The 22,250-nt window shown below is 42.1% G+C and overlaps 1 protein-coding gene across 2 annotated transcripts in view; it reads left to right on the top strand.

Moving 5' to 3' along the window:
* Window positions 1-22,250, top strand: part of LOC117092642 (cytochrome P450 4X1) — an 86,614-nt gene that overhangs the window by 14,632 nt on the left and 49,732 nt on the right. The window contains exon 1 of one of the 2 annotated variants that reach the window (XM_033226504.1): window positions 17,375-18,774. The exons of the other annotated variant lie outside the window; for it this stretch is intronic. Within the exon in view, the coding sequence (XP_033082395.1) occupies window positions 18,601-18,774 (174 nt within the window). The 5' untranslated portion in view covers window positions 17,375-18,600. Of the gene's footprint in view, window positions 1-17,374; window positions 18,775-22,250 lie in introns of those variants that run through there. 2 annotated transcript variants of the gene reach the window in all.

Here is a 22,250-nt window from a genome sequence, read left to right as displayed (position 1 = left end):
ACCAAGGAATGCCAGCAGCCACCAGGAGCCAGAAGTGGAAGGGAATAAATTTGCCCCTAGAAGTGGAAGGGAATGAAAGTGCCCTAGAGATTCCAGAAAGAGCGGGGCTCTTCTACTACTGTGATTTTGGCCCTGTAAATCTGATTTCAGACTCTGGCCTCTAGAACTATGAGAGAATAGATTTGCACTGTTTTAATCCACCAACTTTCTGATATTTTTTCACAATAGCCCTAGAAAACTAAAATGGGTGGGATAACAATCACTTCTCTGAATATCTCGATCTCCTGACCTTGCGATCCACCTGCCTTGGCCTCCAAAGTGCTGGAAATCCAGACATTTCTCTGAATATCTCATAGAATTATTCACTTATTCACTCATTTATTTATTCAAAAACAAAGGTTTTTTACCCTCACCGTTTAGTAGCAAAAGGAAGAAAAATAAATTATTGTGTTAAAACATTATAGAGAGTGTACTGAAGGAATGAATTGTAGACTTGCGCCATTCAGAGAAAGAGAAAATAAATAAGAGAAAATAAATAAAGAAAAAAAATTAAGGATGAATAGGAGTTTACCAGTTGGTAAATACTAGAACAAGGAAAAAGCACTGGCAGATTCATGGAGATCATACATGAAAGAGCAGAAATGGAACAAACTCATCTTCAAATTACCACTCCTTTCACTTTTCTCATAAATATCTTCACAAGGTCATACCAAAGGTCATCAATTCAGAACATAAATCAAAGTAGATTTCAGGAAGAATTCCTTGGAAGTCAGCTCTCCCAGGGGCCCCATTTCCTCCTGCTCCCTAATCCATCTAAACTCTTATGCCCAACACCTTTGCCCCACTCATGGCAGGTGATTGATTACATAACTCAGGGAGTCAGAGTTCTTTTCTTTCTGCCTCAAATCCTGGGCTCCTATCCAAACCAAACAGTAGGGACATGTAACCGTTTACCCTTCATTCCACCCAACCTCCCCTAGTTCTGTGGCTACCTTCCACCACCTATCACGGCCTCCCTAAACCCCACTGGGGACCCTTGGACCCTGACTCTTTCCCTACTTGGCTCAGCACCTGTTTTTCTCCTATAGCATGAGCAACAGTAGCTCCGAAGTCAGAGATTTTGGCTTGGAATTCTCGTTGTGCTTTTTTTTTCCCTCTCCAAATTCTCAATTTCTTTAGAGTTGGGCTCATAATGTGGTAATGGCCAACATTTAGTGAGCACTTGTTACGTTCTGGCCATGAAGCCAAAACTTTACATGCTTTCTTCACAAACACTCCACAAAAGAGATTTTTTTGAAAAATCTTCATATTATAGGTGGGAAAGCTAAGGCGCAATCAGGGTAGCTCCCTGTCCAGAATCCCCCAGTTGCTAAGAGGTACAGCCAGGATTGTAACCCAGGCAGTCAGGCTCCAGAGACTTTGCTGTTAATCATTCATTTAAATGGGGTCAAGATTAAGTTGAGCCTCCAGTCCAGATGGCAGTCCCTGAAATTTCCAGGGGGCATTTCATGTTTGCCATGTTTTATTCAGTGCTTCCAAATAGCAGGAAGATGTGTCAGATTATGAACTCCACATATTGGCATAAATGCAAGTCTCACTATCCAGGGCCGCTGCTGTGAGAAAGTGAATGGCAACCATGGGGCTAGGTGTAGCATAGTCATTGAAAGTGACGTTTATGGAGAATGCTTAATGGTATGAGTAAAGCATATGGGAAAGTGATAAAAGCAGAATATACAGTCATATGTAGAGTATGAGTGTAAGCCTTAGAAAAGTGTGGTTGTGATTGTCAAGACTTATTAACAAGTATATATCTATCCCACTTGTTTGTTTGTTTATTTATTTATTGAGACAGAGCCTTGCTCTGTCACCCTGGCTGGAGTGCAGTGGCACAATCTCAGCTCACTGAAACCTCATCCTCCTAGGTTAGAGTGATTCTCCTACCTCAGCCTCCTGAGTAGGTGGGATCACAGGCACCCACCACCATGCCTGGCTAATTTTTGTATTTTTAGTAGTGCCAAGGTTTCACCGTATTGGCCAAGCTGGTCTCAAACGCCTGACCTCAGGTGATCCACCCACTTTGGCCTCCCAAAGTGCTGGGATTACAGGTGTGAAATACTGATCCTGGCCTATCCCGCTTATTTACTACTCAGATACCTCCACAAAACCTCCTGAAAGGTCATAACTCAGCTGCTATGTCCTTTGCTTCCCATCGCATGAAGAAGATGACTCTCTGTTGATGATACCCAAGGAATACCTACTGATTGAATCAATGAGTCACAGCTGGAAAAAGCAAAACTTTGAACTGGTTATATCATCATGTTGAAGAGACTCAGTTCACTTTTGAGTGCCACATTGTAAAAACGAAACTGATATTTGTGTTGCTGGATATTTCCTGATTCAGTATTTAGGCAAGCCAAGGCAGAGGAGGGAACAGCAAGATGCCCCTTGGTGGCATCTTGAAGCAGTTACTCCTGTGGGTAGATCAGTCCAGGGACTTGATTTCTAGGTTTTGCTAAAGGTGAGTTTGACGCTGATGTAACTTTACATTTCTTATTTACTTTTACTGCTCTACAAAAACTGTATCTTCCAGGCACAAACCTTTAAAACTTAAATATTTGCTTGCTTTTCTAGTCTGATGAAAGGCAAAGAAATTTTTTTTTTTTTTTTTTTTGAGATGGAGTCTCACTCTGTCGCCCAGGCTGGAGTGCAGTGGCTGGATCTCAGCTCACTGCAAGCTCCGCCTCCTGGGTTTACGCCATTCTCCTGCCTCAGTCTCCCAAGTAGCCGGGACTATAGGCACCCGCCACCACGCCCGGCTAGTTTTTTGTATTTTTTTAGTAGAGACGGGGTTTCACCGTGTTAGCCAGGATGGTCTTGATCTCCTGACCTCGTGATCCGCCCGTCTCGGCCTCCCAAAGTGCTGGGATTACAGGCGTGAGCCACCGCGCCCAACCCAAGAAATATGTTTAGTCTTAGCTGAGGACCTTCTGTATCATCACTTCCTACCTGGAATGAGAGGCAGATGTGATTCTGAGAAAGGGAGGTTTTCTTACTTCAGTACCTTGCACAGTGCCAGCATGGCATTAAGCCTCAAAATGTCTCTTCTGTATTTGCTGAGTGCTTAATCTTTGCTAAGCACAGTCACAGCTACTCCTTAATTTACTAGGTGTCATTAATATTCACCTTATTTTACAGACAGGTGAACCAAGGCCCAGAGATGTTAAGTGACTTTCAGATTACAAAGCATTTAAGTGTGAGTGTCAGGATCATCATTTCAAATTTCTAACTTCAGTTTTGCTAATATCTGAGTATCATTTCCTTAGGATAATACTTGCTAGGTGCTGGGCATGGAGCAAAGTATTTTTAGCCATTATCCTTCTGCATTTTGATCATACTCTGATATACCGCACATGTCACCATCTGTGTGATCTCTTCAGCCTCTTCTAAGGCGATTGTCTCACCATGGGATGGCTCCTAAAATATACCATGATCTTTTCCACACCAGAGCATTTGTGCTTGCTGTTCTTCGCATACTGAATGTTCCTCCCTTGTGCTTCACACAGCCAGAGTCTCACCATCCTTTGAGTTTCACCATAAGTCTTGTCTATGAGAAGAGGCCTGCCCAGATCACCTATTTAAGCAGGTCCTTCCCTTTAGTGTCTCTCATAGCACTGTCTTTATTCTCAGCACTCATTGCTGTCTGTGATTATTTTACTGAATTGTCTGTCTATTATTTGTATTTCCCATAGAATGAAAGGGCAGAATGATTTCGGTCTCTGTCCTCTGAGATGTCTGGAACAGAGCCCTGCACATGCAGATCCTCAACGAAAATGTTTTAAACACAATAAAGGCCATTTACAAAAAATCTGTGGCTAACAAACTGATTGGGAAAAAGCTGAAAGTTTTTCCTTTAAGAACTACAAGACAAGAATGCTCTATCTCACTATTCATAGTCAACATAGTATTGGAAGCACTAGCTAGAGCAATTAGGCAAAAGTAGAAATAAGGGACATCTAAGTTAAGAAGGAAGAAGTCAAATTGTCCTTGTTTGCGGATGACATAATATTATATATTGAAAAAATCTGGCAACCCCCTTTGGGTCCCCTCCCATTTTATGGGAGCTCTGTTTTCAATGTATTAAATCGTGAAACTGCACACTCTTCTGGTTTATGTTTGTTACAACTTGAGCTGAGCTTTTGCTTGCCATCCATCACCGCTGTTTGCCACCGTTCCAGTCCTGACACTGACTTCCACACCTCTGGATCTGGCAGGGTGTCCATGGCACTCCTGATCCAGGGAGGCACCCCTTGCCACTCCCGATCAGACTAAAGACTCGCCATTGTTCCTGCATGACTAAGTGCCCAGGTTCATCCTAATCGAGCTGAACACTAGTCGCTGTGTTCCACGGTTCTCTTCCTTGACCCATGGCTTCTAATAGAGCTATAACCCTCACTGCATGGCCCAGGATTCCATTCCCTAGAATCAGCGAGGCCAAGGACCCCAAGTCCCCCAGTAACATTTTGGTGACCACGAAGGGACCTCCAAAGTGGTGAGCAATATTGGACCACTTTCTCTTGCTATTCTGTCCTATTCTTCCTTAGAATTGGAGGAAAATACCAGGCACCTGTTGGCTGGTTAAAAACGATCAGCATGGCCTCTGGACTTAAGAGTCAGGTGTGAGACTGTCTGAGTAAGGACTTTCTAACAAGCCCCAACCTTTTCTGGGTTGGGAGTATTGGTCTGCCTGGAACCAGCTTCCCCTTTCAGTTTTCCGGGGGAAGCTGAGGTCCGACTAGAGGCAGAAATCTCTTGTCCCAAACTCCTGGGATTAGCTGCTTGAGATCATGGCGCAGCCAGGAGTTTCTACTCAACAGTCGCCCATGCATGCGCCCCTACCTTTCCTTCTGACCCATACCTCCTGGGTCCTGACCACGATTTTCTTGAATGTGTAGCCCCAAAATTCTCCTTACTTCTGAATCTATTTCCTCTGATCCCTGCCTCCTAGATACTAATGCTTTAGGTTTTCACTTCGTCCTCCAAGTATTAGTGCAGATTGTATCTCCAAAGGGATCTGAGGAAGCTCTCCGCTGCTTCCTTAGGCCCCTAGGCTATGAACCCAGGGCGTCTTGTCCCTGATGTTCCTCCCTATTTAGCCATACAGTTCTCCACATGGACAATTATGTGGGACCCATTCCCCACCACCCTTGCCAGGGCCTTAGAACTGATAACCTAGGATTTTTAACAACTGGAACTGGGTCTACAACAACATAATAGATCAGGATGAAAGCAAATTGAGTAAATAAAAGGGAGGTGCATATTTCTATGGTGGCAAATGGGGACAACAAGTGAACACCCTTCCACTGTGTTTCCAAAATCCATCTACAAAGACAGAAAGGAGAAAGAAAGAGAGAAAGAGAAAGATAGAAGTAGTAAGAAAAAACAGTGTATTTTTTTGAAAAAAATACACTGCTTCTTTAAAAGCCAGGGTAAATGTAAAACCTATAGTTGATAATTGAAAGTTTTCTCCATGACCCTATAACACTCCAATACCACCTTGTTGTCAGTGTAAACAAGGGCATAGCCCAAAAGCACTGAGGCCACTGACAACCAGTAGCCTTCCTATGAAAAATCCTTAACCCAGGAACCTACGGATGGCCCATGTGCATTCAATCTGTAGCGGCAACTGCTTTGCTAACTGAAGGAAGTTAAAAATTAGCCTTTAGAGGAAACCTCATTGTAAGCCCACCTCACCAGATCAGAACTATCCTAAGTCAAAACAGCAAGAAGCGTAGTTTACTAACTCAAAAGTCTTAAAGTATGGGGTTATTCTGCTAGAAAAAGATAATTTAACATTAACCAGTGAAAATTCCCTTAATCCAGCAGATTTCCTAACAGGGGATTTAAATCTTAGTTACCATACAAAGGTCCGACCAGACCTAAGAGGAACTCCCTTCAGGACAGGACAATAGATGTTTCCTCCCAGGTGACTGAGGAAAAAACACAATGGGTATTCAATAATTGAGGGAAACTCCTGTAGAAGCAGAGTTAAGGAAATTGCCTAATAATTGGTCTGCTCAAACATGAGAGCCGTTTGCACTCAACCAAACCTTAAAGTACTTACAGAATCCAAAACTCTGTCTCATTCCTGACCCAAAATGTTACCCATACCCTCTGTCAAACAAGTTTGCATAAGAGAGAACTGTTGTTTGTAGGAATGCATCTTGATGGGGCAATTTTGTTATTATGAAATACTCAGGAACCCAGCCCAGCTCTAGAACTCACCCTTGAGGGCAAAGGCAATGTCGGACGTGCTCGTAAAGGACCACTAGAATCTAGCAGCCTGGACCCCTTTCTTTGTGGTCAGGGAATGTGGGAAAACTGGTGCAGAACTGCTCCACTGGTGAGCGTAACTAATCCAATAAGCAGAGCTCCACAGGTTGTTACACACCCTAGAATGGAACCCACTTCTGAGCACAATGGCAATGTTGGGCATGCTGGTAAAGGACCTCTAGAATCCAGTAGCCCAGACCCCTTTCTTTGTGGTCAGGAAAGGCAGGAAAATAGGTGGAGGGCTGCTACGTCATTGAAAGTAACTAATCTGATAAGCAGAGGTCCCTGGGTGGTTATGCACCTTGGAAAGGAATAAGCATTAGGACTATAGAGGATGCCCTAGGACTAATGCTCATCAGAAAATGACTAGGGGTGCTGGCATCCCTGTGTTTTATTTTCAGATGGGAAAAATCACCCCAAGGCAAAATTGCCCCTAAGATGTATTCTGGAAAATTTGTCCCAGTCAGAGTATGCATACCTTTTTCCCTGTCAGACTTGAAGCAAATTAAAATAGACCTAGGTAAATTCTCAGATAATGCTGATGGCTATATATACTTTTTAATTGAAATTTTTTGTCTTTTTATTATACTTTAAATTCTAGGGTACATGTCCACAATGTGCAGATTTGTTACATATGTATACATGTGCCATGTTGGTGTGCTGCACCCATTAACTCGTCATTTACATTAGGTATATCTCCCAATGCTATCCTGCCCCCCTCCCCCAATCCCACAACAGACCCTGGTGTGTGATGTTCCCCTTCCTGTGTCCAGGTGTTCTCATTGTTCAATTCCCACCTATGACTTAGAAAATGTGGTGTTTGGTTTTCTGTTCTTGCAATAGTTTGCTGAGAATGGTTTCCAGCTGCATCCATGTCCCTACAAAGGACATGAATTCATCCTTTTTTATGGCTGCATAGTATTCCATGGTGTATATGTGCCACATTCTCTTAATCCAGTCTGTCATTAATGGACATTTGGGTTGGTTCCAAGTCTTTGCTATTGTGAATAGTGCCACAATAAACATATGTGTGCATGTGTCTTTATAGCAGCATGATTTATAATCCTTTGGGTATATACCCAGTAATGGGATGGCTGGGTTAAATGCTATTTCTAGTTCTGGATCCTTGAGGAATCACTATACTGTCTTCCACAATGGTTGAACTAGTTTACAGTCCCACCAACAGTGTGAAAGTGTTCCTATTTCTCCACATCCTCTCCAGCACCTATTGTTTCCTGACTTTTTAAGGATCCCCATTCTAACAGGTGTGAGATGGTATCTCATTGTGGTTTTGATTTGCATTTCTCTGATGACCAATGATGATGAGCATTTTTTCATGTGTCTGTTGGCTGCATAAATGTCTTCTTTTGAGAAGTGTCTGTTCATGTCCTTTGCCCACTTTTTGATGGGGTTGTTTGTTTTTTTTCTTGTAAATTTGATTGAGTTCTTTGTAGGTTCTGGATATTAGCGCTTTGTCAGATGAGTAGATTGCAAAAGTTTTCTCCCATTCTGTAGGTTGCCTGTTCACTCTGATGGTAGTTTCTTTTGCTGTGCAGAAGCTCTTTAGTTTAATTAGACCCCATTTGTCAATTTTGGCTTTTGTTGCCATTGCTTTTGGTGTTTTAGACATGAAGTCCTTGCCCATGCCTATGTCTTGAATGGTATTGCCTAGGTTTTCTTCTAGGGTTTTTATGGTTTTAGGTCTAACATTTGAGTCTCTAATTCATCTTGAATTAATTTTCGTATAAGGAGTAAGGAAGGGATCCAATTTCAGCTTTCTACTTATGGCTATCCGGTTTTCCCAGCACCATTAATTAAATAGGGAATCCTTTCCCCATTCCTTGTTTTCGTCAGATTTGTCAAAGATCAGATGGTTGTAGATGTGTGGTTATTTCTCAGGGCTCTGTTCCATTCCATTGGTCTATATCTCTGTTTTGGTACCAGTACCATGCTGCTTGGTTACTGTAGCCTTGTAGTACAGTTTGAAGTCAGGTAGTGTGACGCCTCCAGATTTGTTCTTTTGGGTTAGGACTGTTTTGGCAATGTGGGCTCTTTTTTGGTTCCATATGAACTTTAAAGCAGTTTTTTCCAATTCTGTGAAGAAAGTCATTGGTAGCTTAATGGGGATGGCACTTAATCCGTAAATTACCTAGGGCAGTATGGCCATTTTTACAGTATTAGTTCTTCCTATCCATGAGCATGAAATGTTCTTCCATTTGTTTGTGTCCTCTTTTATTTCATTAAGCAGTGGTTTGTAGTTCTCCTTGAAGAGGTCCTTCACATCCCTTGTAAGTTGGATTCCTAGGTATTTTATTCCCTTTGAAGCAACTGTGAATGGGAGTTCACTCATGATTTGGCTCTCTGTTTGTCTGTTATTGGTATATAAGAATGCCAGTGACTTTTGCACATTGATTTTGCATCCTGAGACCTTGCTGAAGTTGTTTATCAGCTTAAGGAGATTTGGGGCTGAGATCATGGGGTTTTCTAAATATACAATCATGTCATCTGCAAACAGGGACAATTTGACTTCCTCTTTTCCTAATTGAATACCTTTTATTTCTTTCTCTTGCCTGATTGCCCTGGCCAAAACTTCTAACACCATGTTGAACAGGAGTAGTGAGAGACTGCATCCCTGTCTTGTGCCAGTTTTCAAGGGGAATGCTTCCAGTTTTTGCCCATTCAGTATGATATTGGCTGTGGGTTTGTCATAAATAGCTCTTATTATTTTGAGATATGTTCCATCAATACTGAATTTATTGAGAGTTTTTATCATGAAGGGCTGTTGAATTTTGTCAAAGGCCTTTTCTGCATCTATTGAGATCATCATGTGGTTTTTGTCTTTGGTTCTGTTTATATGCTGGATTACGTTTATTGATTTGCATATGTTGAACCAGCCTTGCATCCCAGGGATGAAGCCCACTTGGTCATGGTGGATAAGCTTTTTGATGTGCTGCTGGATTCGGTTTGCCAGTATTTTATTGAGGATTTTTGCATCGATGTCATCAGGGATATTGGTCTAAAATTCTCTTTTTTTGTTGTATCTCTGCCAGGCATTGGCATCAGGATGATGTTGGCTTCATAAAATGAGTTAGGGAATATTCCCTCTTTTTCCATTGATTGGAATAGTTTCAGAAGGAATGATAGCATCTCCTCCTTGTACCTCTGGTAGAATTTGGCTGTGAATCCATCTGGTCCTAGACTTTTTTTGAATGGCAGGCTATTAATTATTGCCTTAATTTCAGAGCCTGTTATTGGTCTACTCAGGGATTCAAGTTCTTCCTGGTTTAGTCTTGGGAGAGTGTATGTGTATAGGGATTTATCCATTTCTACTAGGTTTTCTAGTTTATTCGTGTAGAGGTGTTTATAGTATTCTCTGATGGTAGTTTGTATTTCTGTCGGGTCGGTGGTGATATCCCCTTTATCATTTTTTGTTGCATCTATTTGATTCTTCTCTCTTTTCTTCTCTATTATTCTTGCTAGTGGTCTGTCAATTTTGTTATCTCTTCAAAAAACCAGCTCCTTGATTCATTCATTTTTTGAAGGGTTTTTTGTGTTTCTCTCTCCTTCAGTTCTGCTCTGATCTTAAGTATTTCTTGCCTTCTGCTAGCTTTTGAATGTGTTTGCTCTTGTTTCTCTAGTTCTTTTATTTGTGATGTTAGGGTGCTGATTTTAGATCTTTCGTTCTTTGTCTGGTGGGCATTTAGTGCTGTAAATTTCCCTCTACACACTGCTTTAAATGTGTCCCAGAGAATCTGGTATGTTGTATCTTTGTTCTCATTGGTTTCAAAGAACATCTTTATTTCTGCCTTCATTTCGTTATGTACTCAGTAGTCATTCAGGAGCAGGTTGTTCAGTTTCCATGTAATTGTGCGGTTTTGATTGAGTTTCTTAATCCCGAGTTCTAGTTTGATTTCACTGTGGTCTGAGAGACAGTTTGTTATAATTTCTATTCTTTTACATTTGCTGAAGAGTGCTTTACTTCCAACTATGTGGTCAATTTTGGAATAAGTACGATGTGGTGCTGAGAAGAATGTATACTATGTTGAATTGAGGTGGAGAGTTTTGTAGATGTCTATTAGGTCTGCTTGGTGCAGAGTTGAGTTCAATTCATGGATATCCTTGTTAAGTTTCTATCTTGTTGATCTGTGTAATGTTGACAGTGTGGTGTTAAAATCTCCCATTATTATTGTATGGGAGTCTAAGTCTCTAAGGGCTTGCTTTATGAATCTAGGTGCTCCTGTATTGGGTGCATATATATTTAGGATAGTTAGCTCTTCTTGTTGGATTGATCCCTTTACCATTATGTAATGGCCTTCTTTGTCTCTTTTGATCTTTGTTGGTTTAAAGTCTGTTTTATCAGAGACTAGAATTGCAACCCCTGCCTTTATTTGTTTTCCGTTTCCTTGGTAGATCTTCCTCTATCCCTTTATTTTGAGCCTATGTGTGTCTCTGCATGTGAGATTGGTCTCCTGAATACAGCAAACTGATGGGTCTTGACTATCCAACTTTCCTGTCTGTGTCTTTTAATTGGAGCATTTAGCCCATTTACATTTAAGGTTAATATTGTTATGTGTGAACTTGATCCTGTCATTATCATGTTAGCTGGTTATTTTGCTAGTTAGTTGATGCAATTTCTTCCTAGCATCGATAGTCTTTACATTTTTGCATGTTTTTGTAGTGGCTGGTACCTGTTTTTCCTTTCCATGTTTAGTGCTTCCTTCAGGAACTCTTGTGGGGCAGGCCTGATGTTGAGATAAATCTCTCAGCATTTGCTTATCTGTACTGATTTTTTTTAGTTTTTTTTTTTTTTTTTTGAGACGGAGTCTTGCTCTGTCGCCCAGGCTGGGGTGCAGTGGCTGGACCTCAGCTCACTGTAACCTCCGCCTCCCGGGTTCACGCCATTCTCCTGCCTCAGCCTCCCGAGTAGCTGGGACCACAGGCGCCCGCCACCTCGCCCGGCTAATTTTTTGTGTTTTTAGTAGAGACGGGGTTTCACCATGTTAGCCAGGATGGTCTCGATCTCCTGACCTCGTGATCCGCCTGTCTCGGCCTCCCAAAGTGCTGGGATTACAGGCTTGAGCCACCGCTGTTTTACAAGGGTTAGGACAATCCTTTGATCTGACATGGAGTGATATAATGTTACTGCTAGATCAGACACTAACCCCAAATGACAGAAGTGCTCCCATAACTGTGGCCCAAGAGTTTGGTCATCTCTGGTATCTCAGTCAGGTCAATGATAGAATGACAACAGAGGAAAGAGAACAATTCCCAACAGGTCTGCAGGCAGTTCCCAGTGTAGACCCTCAGTAGGATGCAGAATCAGAACATGGAGACTGGTGCCGCTGACATTTACTAACTTGTGATCTAGAAGGACTAAGGAAAACTAGGAAGAAGTCCAAAAATTATTCTATGATGTCCAGTATAACACAGGGGAAGGAAGAAAATCCTACTGTCTTTTTGGAGAAACTAAGGGAGGCATTGAGGAAGCATACCTCTCTGTCACCTGACTCTATTGAAGGCCAACTAATCTTAAAGGATAAGTTTATCATTCAGTCCACTGCTGACATTAGAAAAAAACTTCAAGAGTCTGCCTTAGGCCTGGAGCAAAACTTAGTTACTGGCTTCATAGCCCCATGACCCATGGCTTCTAATAGAGCTATTAGAACTATTGAACATGGCAACCTTGTTTTTTTATAATAGAGATCAGGCAGAGCAGGCGGAATGGGAGAAACAAAATAAGAAATAGGCCACTGCTTTAGTCGTGGCCCTCAGGTAAGCAGACTTTGGAGGCTCTGGAACACAGAAAGCCTGGGCAAATCAAATGTCTAATAGTGCTTGCTTCTAGTGCGTTCTACAAGAACACTTTAAAAAAGATTGTCCGAATAGAAATAAGCTGCCCCCTCGTCCATGCCCCTTATGCCAAGGGAATCACTGGAAGGCCCACTGCCCCAGGGGATGAAGGTCCTCTGAGTCAGAAGCCACTAAACAGGTGATCCAGCAGCAGGACTGAGGGTGCCCGGGGTAAGCACCAGCCCATGCCATCACCCTCACAGAGCCCTGGGTATGCTTAACCATTGAGGGCCAGGGGGTTAACTGTCTCCTGGACACTGGCACAGCCTTCTCAGTCTTACTCTCCTGTCCCAGACAACGGTCCTCCAGATCTGTCACTATCTGAGGGGTCCTAGGACAGCCAGTCACTAGATACTTCTCCCAGCCACTAAGTTGTGACTGAGGAACTTTACTTTTTTCACATACTTTTCCAATTATGCCTGAAAGCCCCACTCCCTTGTTAGGAAGAGACATTCTAGCAAAAGCAGGGGCCATCATACACCTGAACATAGGAGAAGGAACACCCATTTGTTGTCCCCTGCTTGAGGAAGGAATTAATCCTGAAGTCTGGGCAACAGAAGGACAATATGGATGAGCAAAGAATGCCTGCCCTGTTCAAATTAAACTAAAAGATTCCACCTCTTTTTCCTACCAAAGCCAGTACTCCCTTAGACCCAAGGCCCAAAAAGGGCTCCAAAGGATTAAGAACCTAAAAGCCCAAAGCCTAGTAAAACCATGCAATAGCCCCTGCAATACTCCAATTGTAGGAGTACAGAAACCCAATGGGCAGTGAAGGTTAGTGCAAGATCTCGGGATTATCAATGAGGCCGTTGTCCCTCTATACCCAGCTGTATGTAACCCTTATACTCTGCTTTCCCAAATACCAGATGAAGCAGAGTTCTTTATAGTCCTGGACCTTAAGGATGTCTTTTTCTGTGTTTCTGTACATCCTGACTCTCAATTCTTGTTTGCCTTTGAAGATCCTTCAAATACAACGTCTCAACTCACCTGGACTGTTTTACCCCAAGGGTTCAGGGAGAGCCCCCATCTATTTGGCCAGACATTAGCCCAAGACTTGAGCCAGTTCTCATACCTGGACACTCTTGTCCTTTGGCATGTGGATGATTTACTTTTAGCCGCCTGACCAGAAACCTTGTGTCATCAAGCCACCTAAGCGTTCTTTAATTTCCTCTCCACTTGTGGCTATAACATTTCCAAACCAAAGGCTCAGCTCTGCTCACAGCAGGTTAAATGCTTAGTGCTAAAATTATCCAAAGGCACCAGGGCCCTCAGTGAGGAATGTAGCCGGCCTATTTTGGCTTATCCTCATCCCAAAACCTTAAAGCAACTAAGAGGGCTCCTTGGCATAACAGGCTTCTGCTGAATATGGATTCCCAGGTACTGTGAAATAGCCAGGCCATTATATGCACTAATTAAGGAAACTCAGAAAGCCAATGTCCATTTAGTAAGATGGACACCTGAAGCAGAAGTGGCTTTCCAGGCCCTAAAAAAGGCCCTAACCTAAGCCCCAGTGTTAAGCTTGCCAATGTGGCAAGACTTTTCCTTATAAGTCACAGAAAAAAACAGGAATAGCTCTAGGAGTCCTTACACAGGTCTGAGGGACCAGCTTGAAACATGTGGCATACCTGAGTAAGGAAATTGATGTAGTGGCAAAGGGTTGGCCTCATTGTTTACGGGTAGTGGCAGCAGTAGCAGTCTTAGTATCTGAAGCAGTTAAAATGATACAGGGAAGAGATCTTACTGTGTGGACATCTCATGATGTGAACAGCTTACTCACTGCTAAAGGAGACTTGTGGCTGTCAGACAACCATTTGCTTAAATATCAGGCTCTATTACTTGAAGGACCAGTGTTGTAACTGTGCACTTGTGCAACTCAAATCAGCCACATTTCTTCCAGACAATGAAGAAAAAATAGAACACAACTGTCAACAAGTAATTGCTCAAAACTATGCCAGTCGAGGGGACCTTCTAGATCCCGACCTCAGCTTGTATACTGATGGGAGTTCCTTTGTAGAAAAAGGACTTTGAAAAGTGGAGTATGCAGTGGTCAGTGATAATGGAATACTTGAAAGTAATCCCCTCACTCCGGGAACTAGCGCTCAGCTGGCAGAACTAATAGCCCTCACTCGGGCTAGAATTAGGAGAAGGAAAAAGGGTAAATATATACACAGACTCTAAGTCTGCTTACCTAGTCCTCCATGCCCACGCAGCAATATGGAGAGAAAGGGAATTCCTAACTTCCAAGGGAACACCTATCAAATATCAGGAAACCATTAGGAGATTACTATTAGCTGTACAGAAACCTAAAGGGGTGGCAGTCTTACACTGCCGGGGTCATCAGAAAGGAAAGGAAAGGGAAATAGAAGGGAACAACCAAGTGGATATTGAAGCCAAAAGAGCCGCAAGGCGGGACCCTCCATTAGAAATGCTTATACAAGGACCCCTAGTATGGGGTAATCCCCTCCGGAAACTAAGCCCCAGTACTCAGCAAAAGTAGAATGGGGAGCCTCACAAGGACATAGTTTCCTCTCCTCAGGATGGCTAGCCACTGAAGAAGGAAATATACTTTTGCCTGCAGCTAACCAATGGAAATTACTTAAAACCCTTCACCAAACCTTTCACTTAGGCATTGATAGCACCCATCAGATGGCCAAATTACTATTTACTAGACCAGGCTTTTTCTTTTTTTTTTTTTTTTTATTATACTTTAAGTTCTAGGGTACATGTGCATAACGTGCAGGTTTGTTACATACGTATATTTGTGCCATGTTGGTGTGCTGCACCCATCAACTCGTCAGCACCCATCAATTCATCATTTATATCATGTATAACTCCCCAATGCAATCCCTCCCCCCTCCCCCCTCCCCATGATAGGCCCCAGTGTGTGATGTTCCCCTTCCCGAGTCCAAGTGATCTCATTGTTCAGTTCCCACCTATGAGTGAGAACATGCGGTGTTTGGTTTTCTCTTCTTGTGATAGTTTGCTAAGAATGATGGTTTCCAGCTGCATCCATGTCCCTACAAAGGACGAAAACTCATCCTTTTTTATGGCTGCATAGTGGCTTTTTCAAAACTATCAAGCAGATAGTCAGGGCCTGTGAAGTGTGCCAAAGAAATAATCCCCTGCACTGCAGGCCACACATTTCAATCCCTGTATCTTTAACCTCCTTGTTAAGTTTGTCTCTTCCAGAATCAAAGCTGTAAAACTACAAATATTTCTTCAAATGGAGCCCCAGATGCCGTCCACGACTAAGATCTACCACAGACCCCTGGACCAGCCTGCTAGCCCATGCTCCGATGTTGATGACATCAAAGGCACCCCTCCTGAGGAAATCTCGACTGCATGACCCCTACTATGCCCCAATTCAGCAAGAAGCAGTTACAGTGGTCATTGGCCAACCTCCCCAATAGCACTTGAGTTTTTCTGTTGAGAAGGGGGACTGAGAGACAGGACTAGCTGGATTTCCTAGGCCGACTAAGAATCCCTAAGCCTAGCTGGGAAGGTGACCACATCCACCTTTAAACACGGGGCTTGCAAGTTAACATACTAAAGTGTGTTAACTTTAGTAAAGATAGTTCACTAAAATGCTAATTAGGCTAAAACAGGAGGTAAAGAAATAGCTAATCATCTATTGTCTGAGAGCACAGTGGGAGGGACAATGATCAGAATTTATAAACCCAGGTATTTGAGCCGACAATGGCAATCCCCCTTGGGTCACCTCCCATTTTATGGGAGCTCTGTTTTCCCTCTATTAAATCTCACAACTGCAAAAAAAAAAAAAAAAAAAAAAAAAAAAGCTCTACCAAAAAACAAAAGACCTGTTACAACCAATAAACAAATTCAGTGAAGTTGCACAATACAAATCAAAATACAAAAACCTGTAGCATTTACATACATGAATAATAAATTAGTTGAAAATAAAACTAAGAAAGGAATCCCATTTAAAATAGCTATGAAAAATACCTAAGAATAAATTTAACGAAGGAGGTGAAAAATATATATACTGAGAACTATAAAACATTGATAAAAGAAATTAAAGAGGGCACACATTAAAAATGGAAAGGCATCCCATGTTCATGAACTTGAACAATTAATATTGTTAAAATAAGCATACTGCACAAAGCAATCTACAGGGTCAATACAATCCTTATCAAAATACCAGTGACATTCTTCACAGAAATAGAAAAAATTTCAAACATTCATAGAGAACCACAAAAGACCCCAATAGTCAAAGCAATGCTGAGAAAAAGAACAAAACTGGAGGTATCACACTATCAGACTTCAAAATATATACAAAGCTATAATAACTGAAACAGAATAGTCCTGGCATAAAACAGACATGAAACAATGCAAGAGAATAGAAAACACAGAAATTAATTTACATATCCATTGTCAGCTGATTTTTGACAAAGGTGCCAAGAACAGTCATTGCGAAAGTACAGTCTCTTTCATAGATGGTGCTGGGCAAACTGGATATCCATAAGTAGTTGAATGAAACTAGACCCCTATTTCTCACCCCTACTTTTCATGCAAAAATCAACTCAAAATGGATTCATGACACAAATTTAAGACCCTGAAACCATAAAACTACTAGAATAAAACATGGTGGAAATGCTTCAGGACACTGGTCTGGGAAAAAAATTTTATGAATAACACCTCAAAAGCAATGGCAACCAAAGGAAAAATGAACAAATGAGATTATATCAAACTAAGAAGTTTCTGCATATCAAAGAAAATAATCAATAAAGTGAAAAGATAGCCAGGAGAAAAGATTTGCAAATTATTAATCAGACAGCAGATTAATATCCACAGTATACAAGAAACTCAAACATGTCACCTCAGAAAAAAATCTGATTAAAAACAAGCAAATGATCTGAACAGATATTTCTCAAAAGAGGACATACAAATGGTCAACAGGTATGTGAAAACATGTTCAACATCACTAATCATTAAGGAAATGTAAATCAAAACCACAATGACATACCATATCCCAGTTAGTATAGTCGTTATCAACAAGACAAAACAACAACAATGACAAAAACAACACTGGGAAGGATGCCAAAAAAAAGGAAACTCATATACACTGTTGGTGGGAATGTACAGTAGTACAACCACTATGGAGAATGACATGGAGGTTTCTCAAAAACCTACAAATAGAACTCACACATGATCCAGCAATTTTCCTACTGGGTATTTATTAAAAGAAAAGGAAGGAAAATCAGTGTACTGAAAGGATATCTGTACCTTCATGCTTATTGCATGCTTATTGCAGCATGATTCACAATAGTCAACATATGAAATCAATCCAGTGTTCAACAACAGATGACTGGATGAAGAAAGTGTAATATATACACACAATGGACTACTGTTCAGCCATTAAAAAAATGCTGTCATTGGTGACAACATGGAAGGTAGTGGATGACATTATATTAATTGAAATAAGCCAGGAACAGAAACTACATATTGTCACCCTTATGCAGAGGCTAAAAATAGTTGATCTCATAGATGTAAAAGGTAGAACAAAGGTTACTAGAGTCTGGGAAAGGAGGAGTAGTGAGAGATTTTTTTTAAAGGACACAAAATTACAGCTAGACAGGAGGAATAAGTTTTCATGTGTATAGCACTGTATGATGACTAAAAACAACATATATTTTCAGATAGAAGAGAGCATATTGAACGTTCCTAACACAAAGAAATGACAAATGTTTGAGATGATGGCTATGCTAATTGCCAATGATCACTATACATTGTATGTATGAAAACATCACAAAGTACCTCTAAATATGTACAATTATTATGTGTCAATTTGAAAAATATTTTTTAAATGTGTTGAATGATACAACAAGGGTGGAATCCAGGTGATTTCTCTATTGCACAACAAGCAACTATCACTTTTATAATGAAAATGCTTTAATGTGGACAAGAAAGTGCTTTCTGGCTGCAGCGCAGTACAGAGTTGGTGGCAGGTGTGAGGTGGAAGGAAGCTGGCTAATTTGGAGGTTGCTGAGCTAACCCCAGTGTGAGAAGAGGGTGGCTTGGACTTAGAACAGTGGATGTGGGGCTGAGTGGGCACTGAAACCAGAGATGTTTAGGAGAGGGGGGTATAGGGGGAGGGAGGGAAGCTCCCACAGAATGCCTAGGCAGTCTCCTCCCCTGCCCTCCCAGAGACTTTGGGCCTTATTGGTGATACTGGATTCCTAAGTGGCCTTGGCCTTCTGTCATTTCAGATCCAGCAGATGGGGAACCTGAACAAAGTGGTATCATGGGCCCACCAGTTTTTCTACACTCACCCACTCTGGTTTAAACAGTTCACTGGCTTCCAGAACATTTATGAGCCCAACTATGTCAAAGCTGTGTGTGGCCCCAGGAGTGAGGTGTTCTTGGGAGAGTTGCTCTTCCTGAGAACAAAGAGCTCAGGCTATGATGTGGGGAGGAGGCCTGGACCTGCGTTCTATGCCTAGGCATCTGAGGTTCCCACTTTACTTATCAAGGTGCCTCTTCTGGGAACCCCCTAGTCTCTATTTGACCCAACCAACTTCTTCACCTGCAGAGCCTCAGGCCACAATGTGTATGAATTCTTCCTCCAGTGGATTGGTGAGTGAGCACCTGCCTTTCTTGCCTTGCCCACCCCAGACCCTCGGTGCTGAGTGACCAGGACTCTGCTCTGCTCTATTGAGTTGGTTATCCCATCAAACAGGCAGCCTGGCCTCTTTGTGCCTGTCTTAGGATCAGTTGCTTTTTGGGGAGTCAGAGAAGGGTGCAGGAGAGCTTCTGGCTGGCTGGCAGGGGACATGGACCCAGGCACTTTCTCTTGCCAGGTTGTCTTCTACCCTGGATAGACATCTCTTCCACTGGTCATGTTTCTCTGGTATATCCCTGATTAAGACACATTTTGGTCTAAGGACTGATTCTGGAGACACTGAATCTTAAGTATGAGCTTTCTTTCTTTTATTCTTTTCTTTTTTTTTTTTTTGAGATGGAGTTTCACTCTTTTTTCTCAGGCTGGAGTGCAATGGCCTGATCTCAGCTCACTGCAACCTCCACCTCCCAGGTTCAAGTGATTCTCCTGCCTCAGCCTCCCGAGTAGCTGGGATTACAGGTGCACACCACTATGCTTTGCTAATTTTTGGTATTTTTAGTAGAGAAGGGGTTTCACCATTTTGGTCAGGCTGGTCTCAAATTCCTGACCTCAAGTGATCTGCCCAGCTCAGCCTCCCAAAGTGTTGGAATTTCAGGCGTGAGCCACCGTGCCTGGTCAAGCATGAGTTTTCTGGATTGATTCTGGGTTTCCTGGAATTTGTTCCCTAATCTGACTAGTTAAAAAGTAACCAATTACTGTTTTCAGTGGTAAAGAGGACACTGGTAGTCCATGGCATGATGTCTCAATAGAGATTAGCAAAATATCATGGGATACTATGCATCAAATGCCTTATAAAAGGCAACCTCATAGAAGGGAAGGTTCTGGGTGACCACATATTTGATACCTTATAACATTTTAGTAAAATTAAGGAACATATTAAGATTGGCTGGTTGTGAGCTTCAACTCACTGAAAAAAAGAAAAAAAAAGATTGGTTTCTCTTAACTTCACTAGATAAAGTGGGGAAAGAAAAAGATGAGATCAGCATTCAAATTTCCAGTGCAAATGACCTGAAAGTTTCTGTGTTTGTCATGAAAGAAACACTTATGTTATGTAACTGCAGACTGAGGTATCTGAAAACTAAATGCAGACTCTAATCCTACCAGTGCCTGAATTAAAATGCATATTAAATTCTAAACCTTGGAGGGTGTCTTCTATTAAAATGAGAACATTGATGAAAGTAATGGGATCTTGAAAATTGGAATGAGGACATATGGGAAGATTCAAATGAAGCGGGGGATATCAAATTCTAAATTCTGTTTAATCTTTTTTGTCAATTGCTGAGTCTATCTTTTCCATTTATGCATTTCAGATCCAGAAAAATAACTTCAGAAACAACTGCAGTTTGGTGGCAATACCTTGTAAGACTGGCATAAGGTTCTTCAGCAGGCTGTATATGCTATCAATTAATGTCCAATATCTGGTATTGTTTCTTTCATAGCCAAAATTCATGGATTCAGCAATCCAGGGATGGAAATAGGAATGGAACAACTCACCATTGCCACTACTGCTTTAATAGCAAAAAAAAATTTTCTGCCCTACAAAATTGTCCACTGTGTGCCTAGAGGTCTCAGTTCTGAAGGGAAGAATGTTTCCACCCAGAGACACACCAATTATACTTTTGAACTTGAAGTTAAGATGGCTCCCTAACCACTTTGGGCTTCTCATGTCTCTGAATCAAAGAGAGTTATGAGTCTAACTGGGGTGATTGACATTGATTATCTATGTGAAATTGGTAGGTCTTTTACCAATGAACTTAAGGAAGAGTGTGCCTGGAATATAGGAGATACCACAGGGCAAGTCTTAGTAGTGAAGTGCCCTGTAATTAAAGCAAATGGAAAAATATAACAATCCAATTGAGGTAGGACTACTAATGACCTAAATCCTGCAACAATGAAGGTTTGGATCACTATAGCAGGCAAAAAAAGCATAACCGATTAAGGTGCTTGCTGAAGGCAAAGGGCATATGGAATGTATCATGGTGCAAGATAGTTATAAATGAGAGCTGTGACCGTGAGATCATTGATATAAACAAGGACTGTAATTGTTATGATTATTTCTTAATTATTTTGTTATGAATATGTTTGTGTTTGTATTGATTTTTTTCTTCTCTCTTTTATCCCATTTACGATTTTTATTTTTTATTGTTTTTATATTTTTTCTTCAACTTTTAAGTTCAGGAGTACATGTGCAGAATGTGCAGGTTTGTTACATAGGTAAATGTGTGCCATGGTGCTTTGCTGCGCAGATCATCCCATCACCTAGGTATTAAGCCCAACATCAGTTAACTATTCTTCCTGATGCTCTCCCTCCTCCTAACCCACCCCCAACAGGGCCCAGTATGTGTTGTTCTCCCAACATGTGTTCTCATCATTCAGCTCCCACTTATAAGTGAGAACATGCAGTTTTTGTTTTTCCGTTCCTGAATTAGCTTGCTGAGGATAATGGCTTCCAACTCCATTCATGTCCCTGAAAAGGACATGAGATCATTCCTTTTTATGGCTGCATAGTATTCCATGATGTGCACATACCACTGTAGCAGGATCCTTGGGGTGTCATTTTTCCAGCTGGAAATCTCTATGGCCAGTGGCACCTTGGCCCGAGTTTTGCATGGGCCCACTGGGCTTGTTCTGCCTACTTGGCCTGGCAGGCTGTGCTCCGCTTATGCTACCAGCCTGGGTTCATGCCTGTAAAGGGCAAGCCAGATGCAGAGTGGTGAGGGGTGTGTGAGTGAGCAGGGGGTCTGGCAACTGCACATAGCTGCTGGGTATGGTGGCTGTGGTGGGGTGAGCAGCTCCAGGCACCAGTACAGGCACTGGCTCCATGCAAGGCTGTAGCTGGACCAGGCATACTACAAGCAGCTTCCCCTGCAGGCATTGGGGAATGCAGTGGTACCTGGAAGCTTGGGGATGTCAGGAATCGCAGAGCCCCAAAGAGGGTGTCACAGCCCTGGCTCAGAGAGGCCCTAGGTCTGGACTTCCCAAAGGGCTGCAGCTCATCTCTCCCCATCACCTGCAATGTGGCAAGTGGGGGGCATGTTTCAGCCCTGTTTGTGTTACAGTTCTTTCAGCCCCACCATTTGGTGGATCCCAAGTTCTTGTTCCATGTCCAGGAAGAATGAGGTATGCTTACAACTAGAGGGTGAGCAAGGCAGAGAGGAGCTTCATTGAGCAACAGAACAGCTCTCAGGAGACCCAAAGTGGGAAGCTCCTTTCGGCAGGCAGGTTGTCCCAATGAGTGTCCAGCTCTCAGTGGAGAGGAGACTTGCAGCGGATAGCTCCTTTCCACAGGCAGGCCATCTGAGCAGTGTCCAGCTCTCAGCAGAGAGGAGACCCACAGTGCATATAACTCCTTTCCACAGGCAAGTCATCCCTATGAGTTGAGGAGACCCAAAATGGGTATCTCCTTCACATAGCTGGTAGTCTCAACATT

This window comes from Trachypithecus francoisi, unplaced genomic scaffold (assembly GCF_009764315.1).
Source record: "Trachypithecus francoisi isolate TF-2019V2 unplaced genomic scaffold, Tfra_2.0 Lachesis_group12, whole genome shotgun sequence".
Classification (NCBI taxonomy): Eukaryota; Metazoa; Chordata; class Mammalia; order Primates; family Cercopithecidae; genus Trachypithecus; species Trachypithecus francoisi.
The sequence above is the reverse complement of the archived record's forward strand: the minus strand, read 5'-3'. Positions and strand labels throughout refer to the sequence as shown.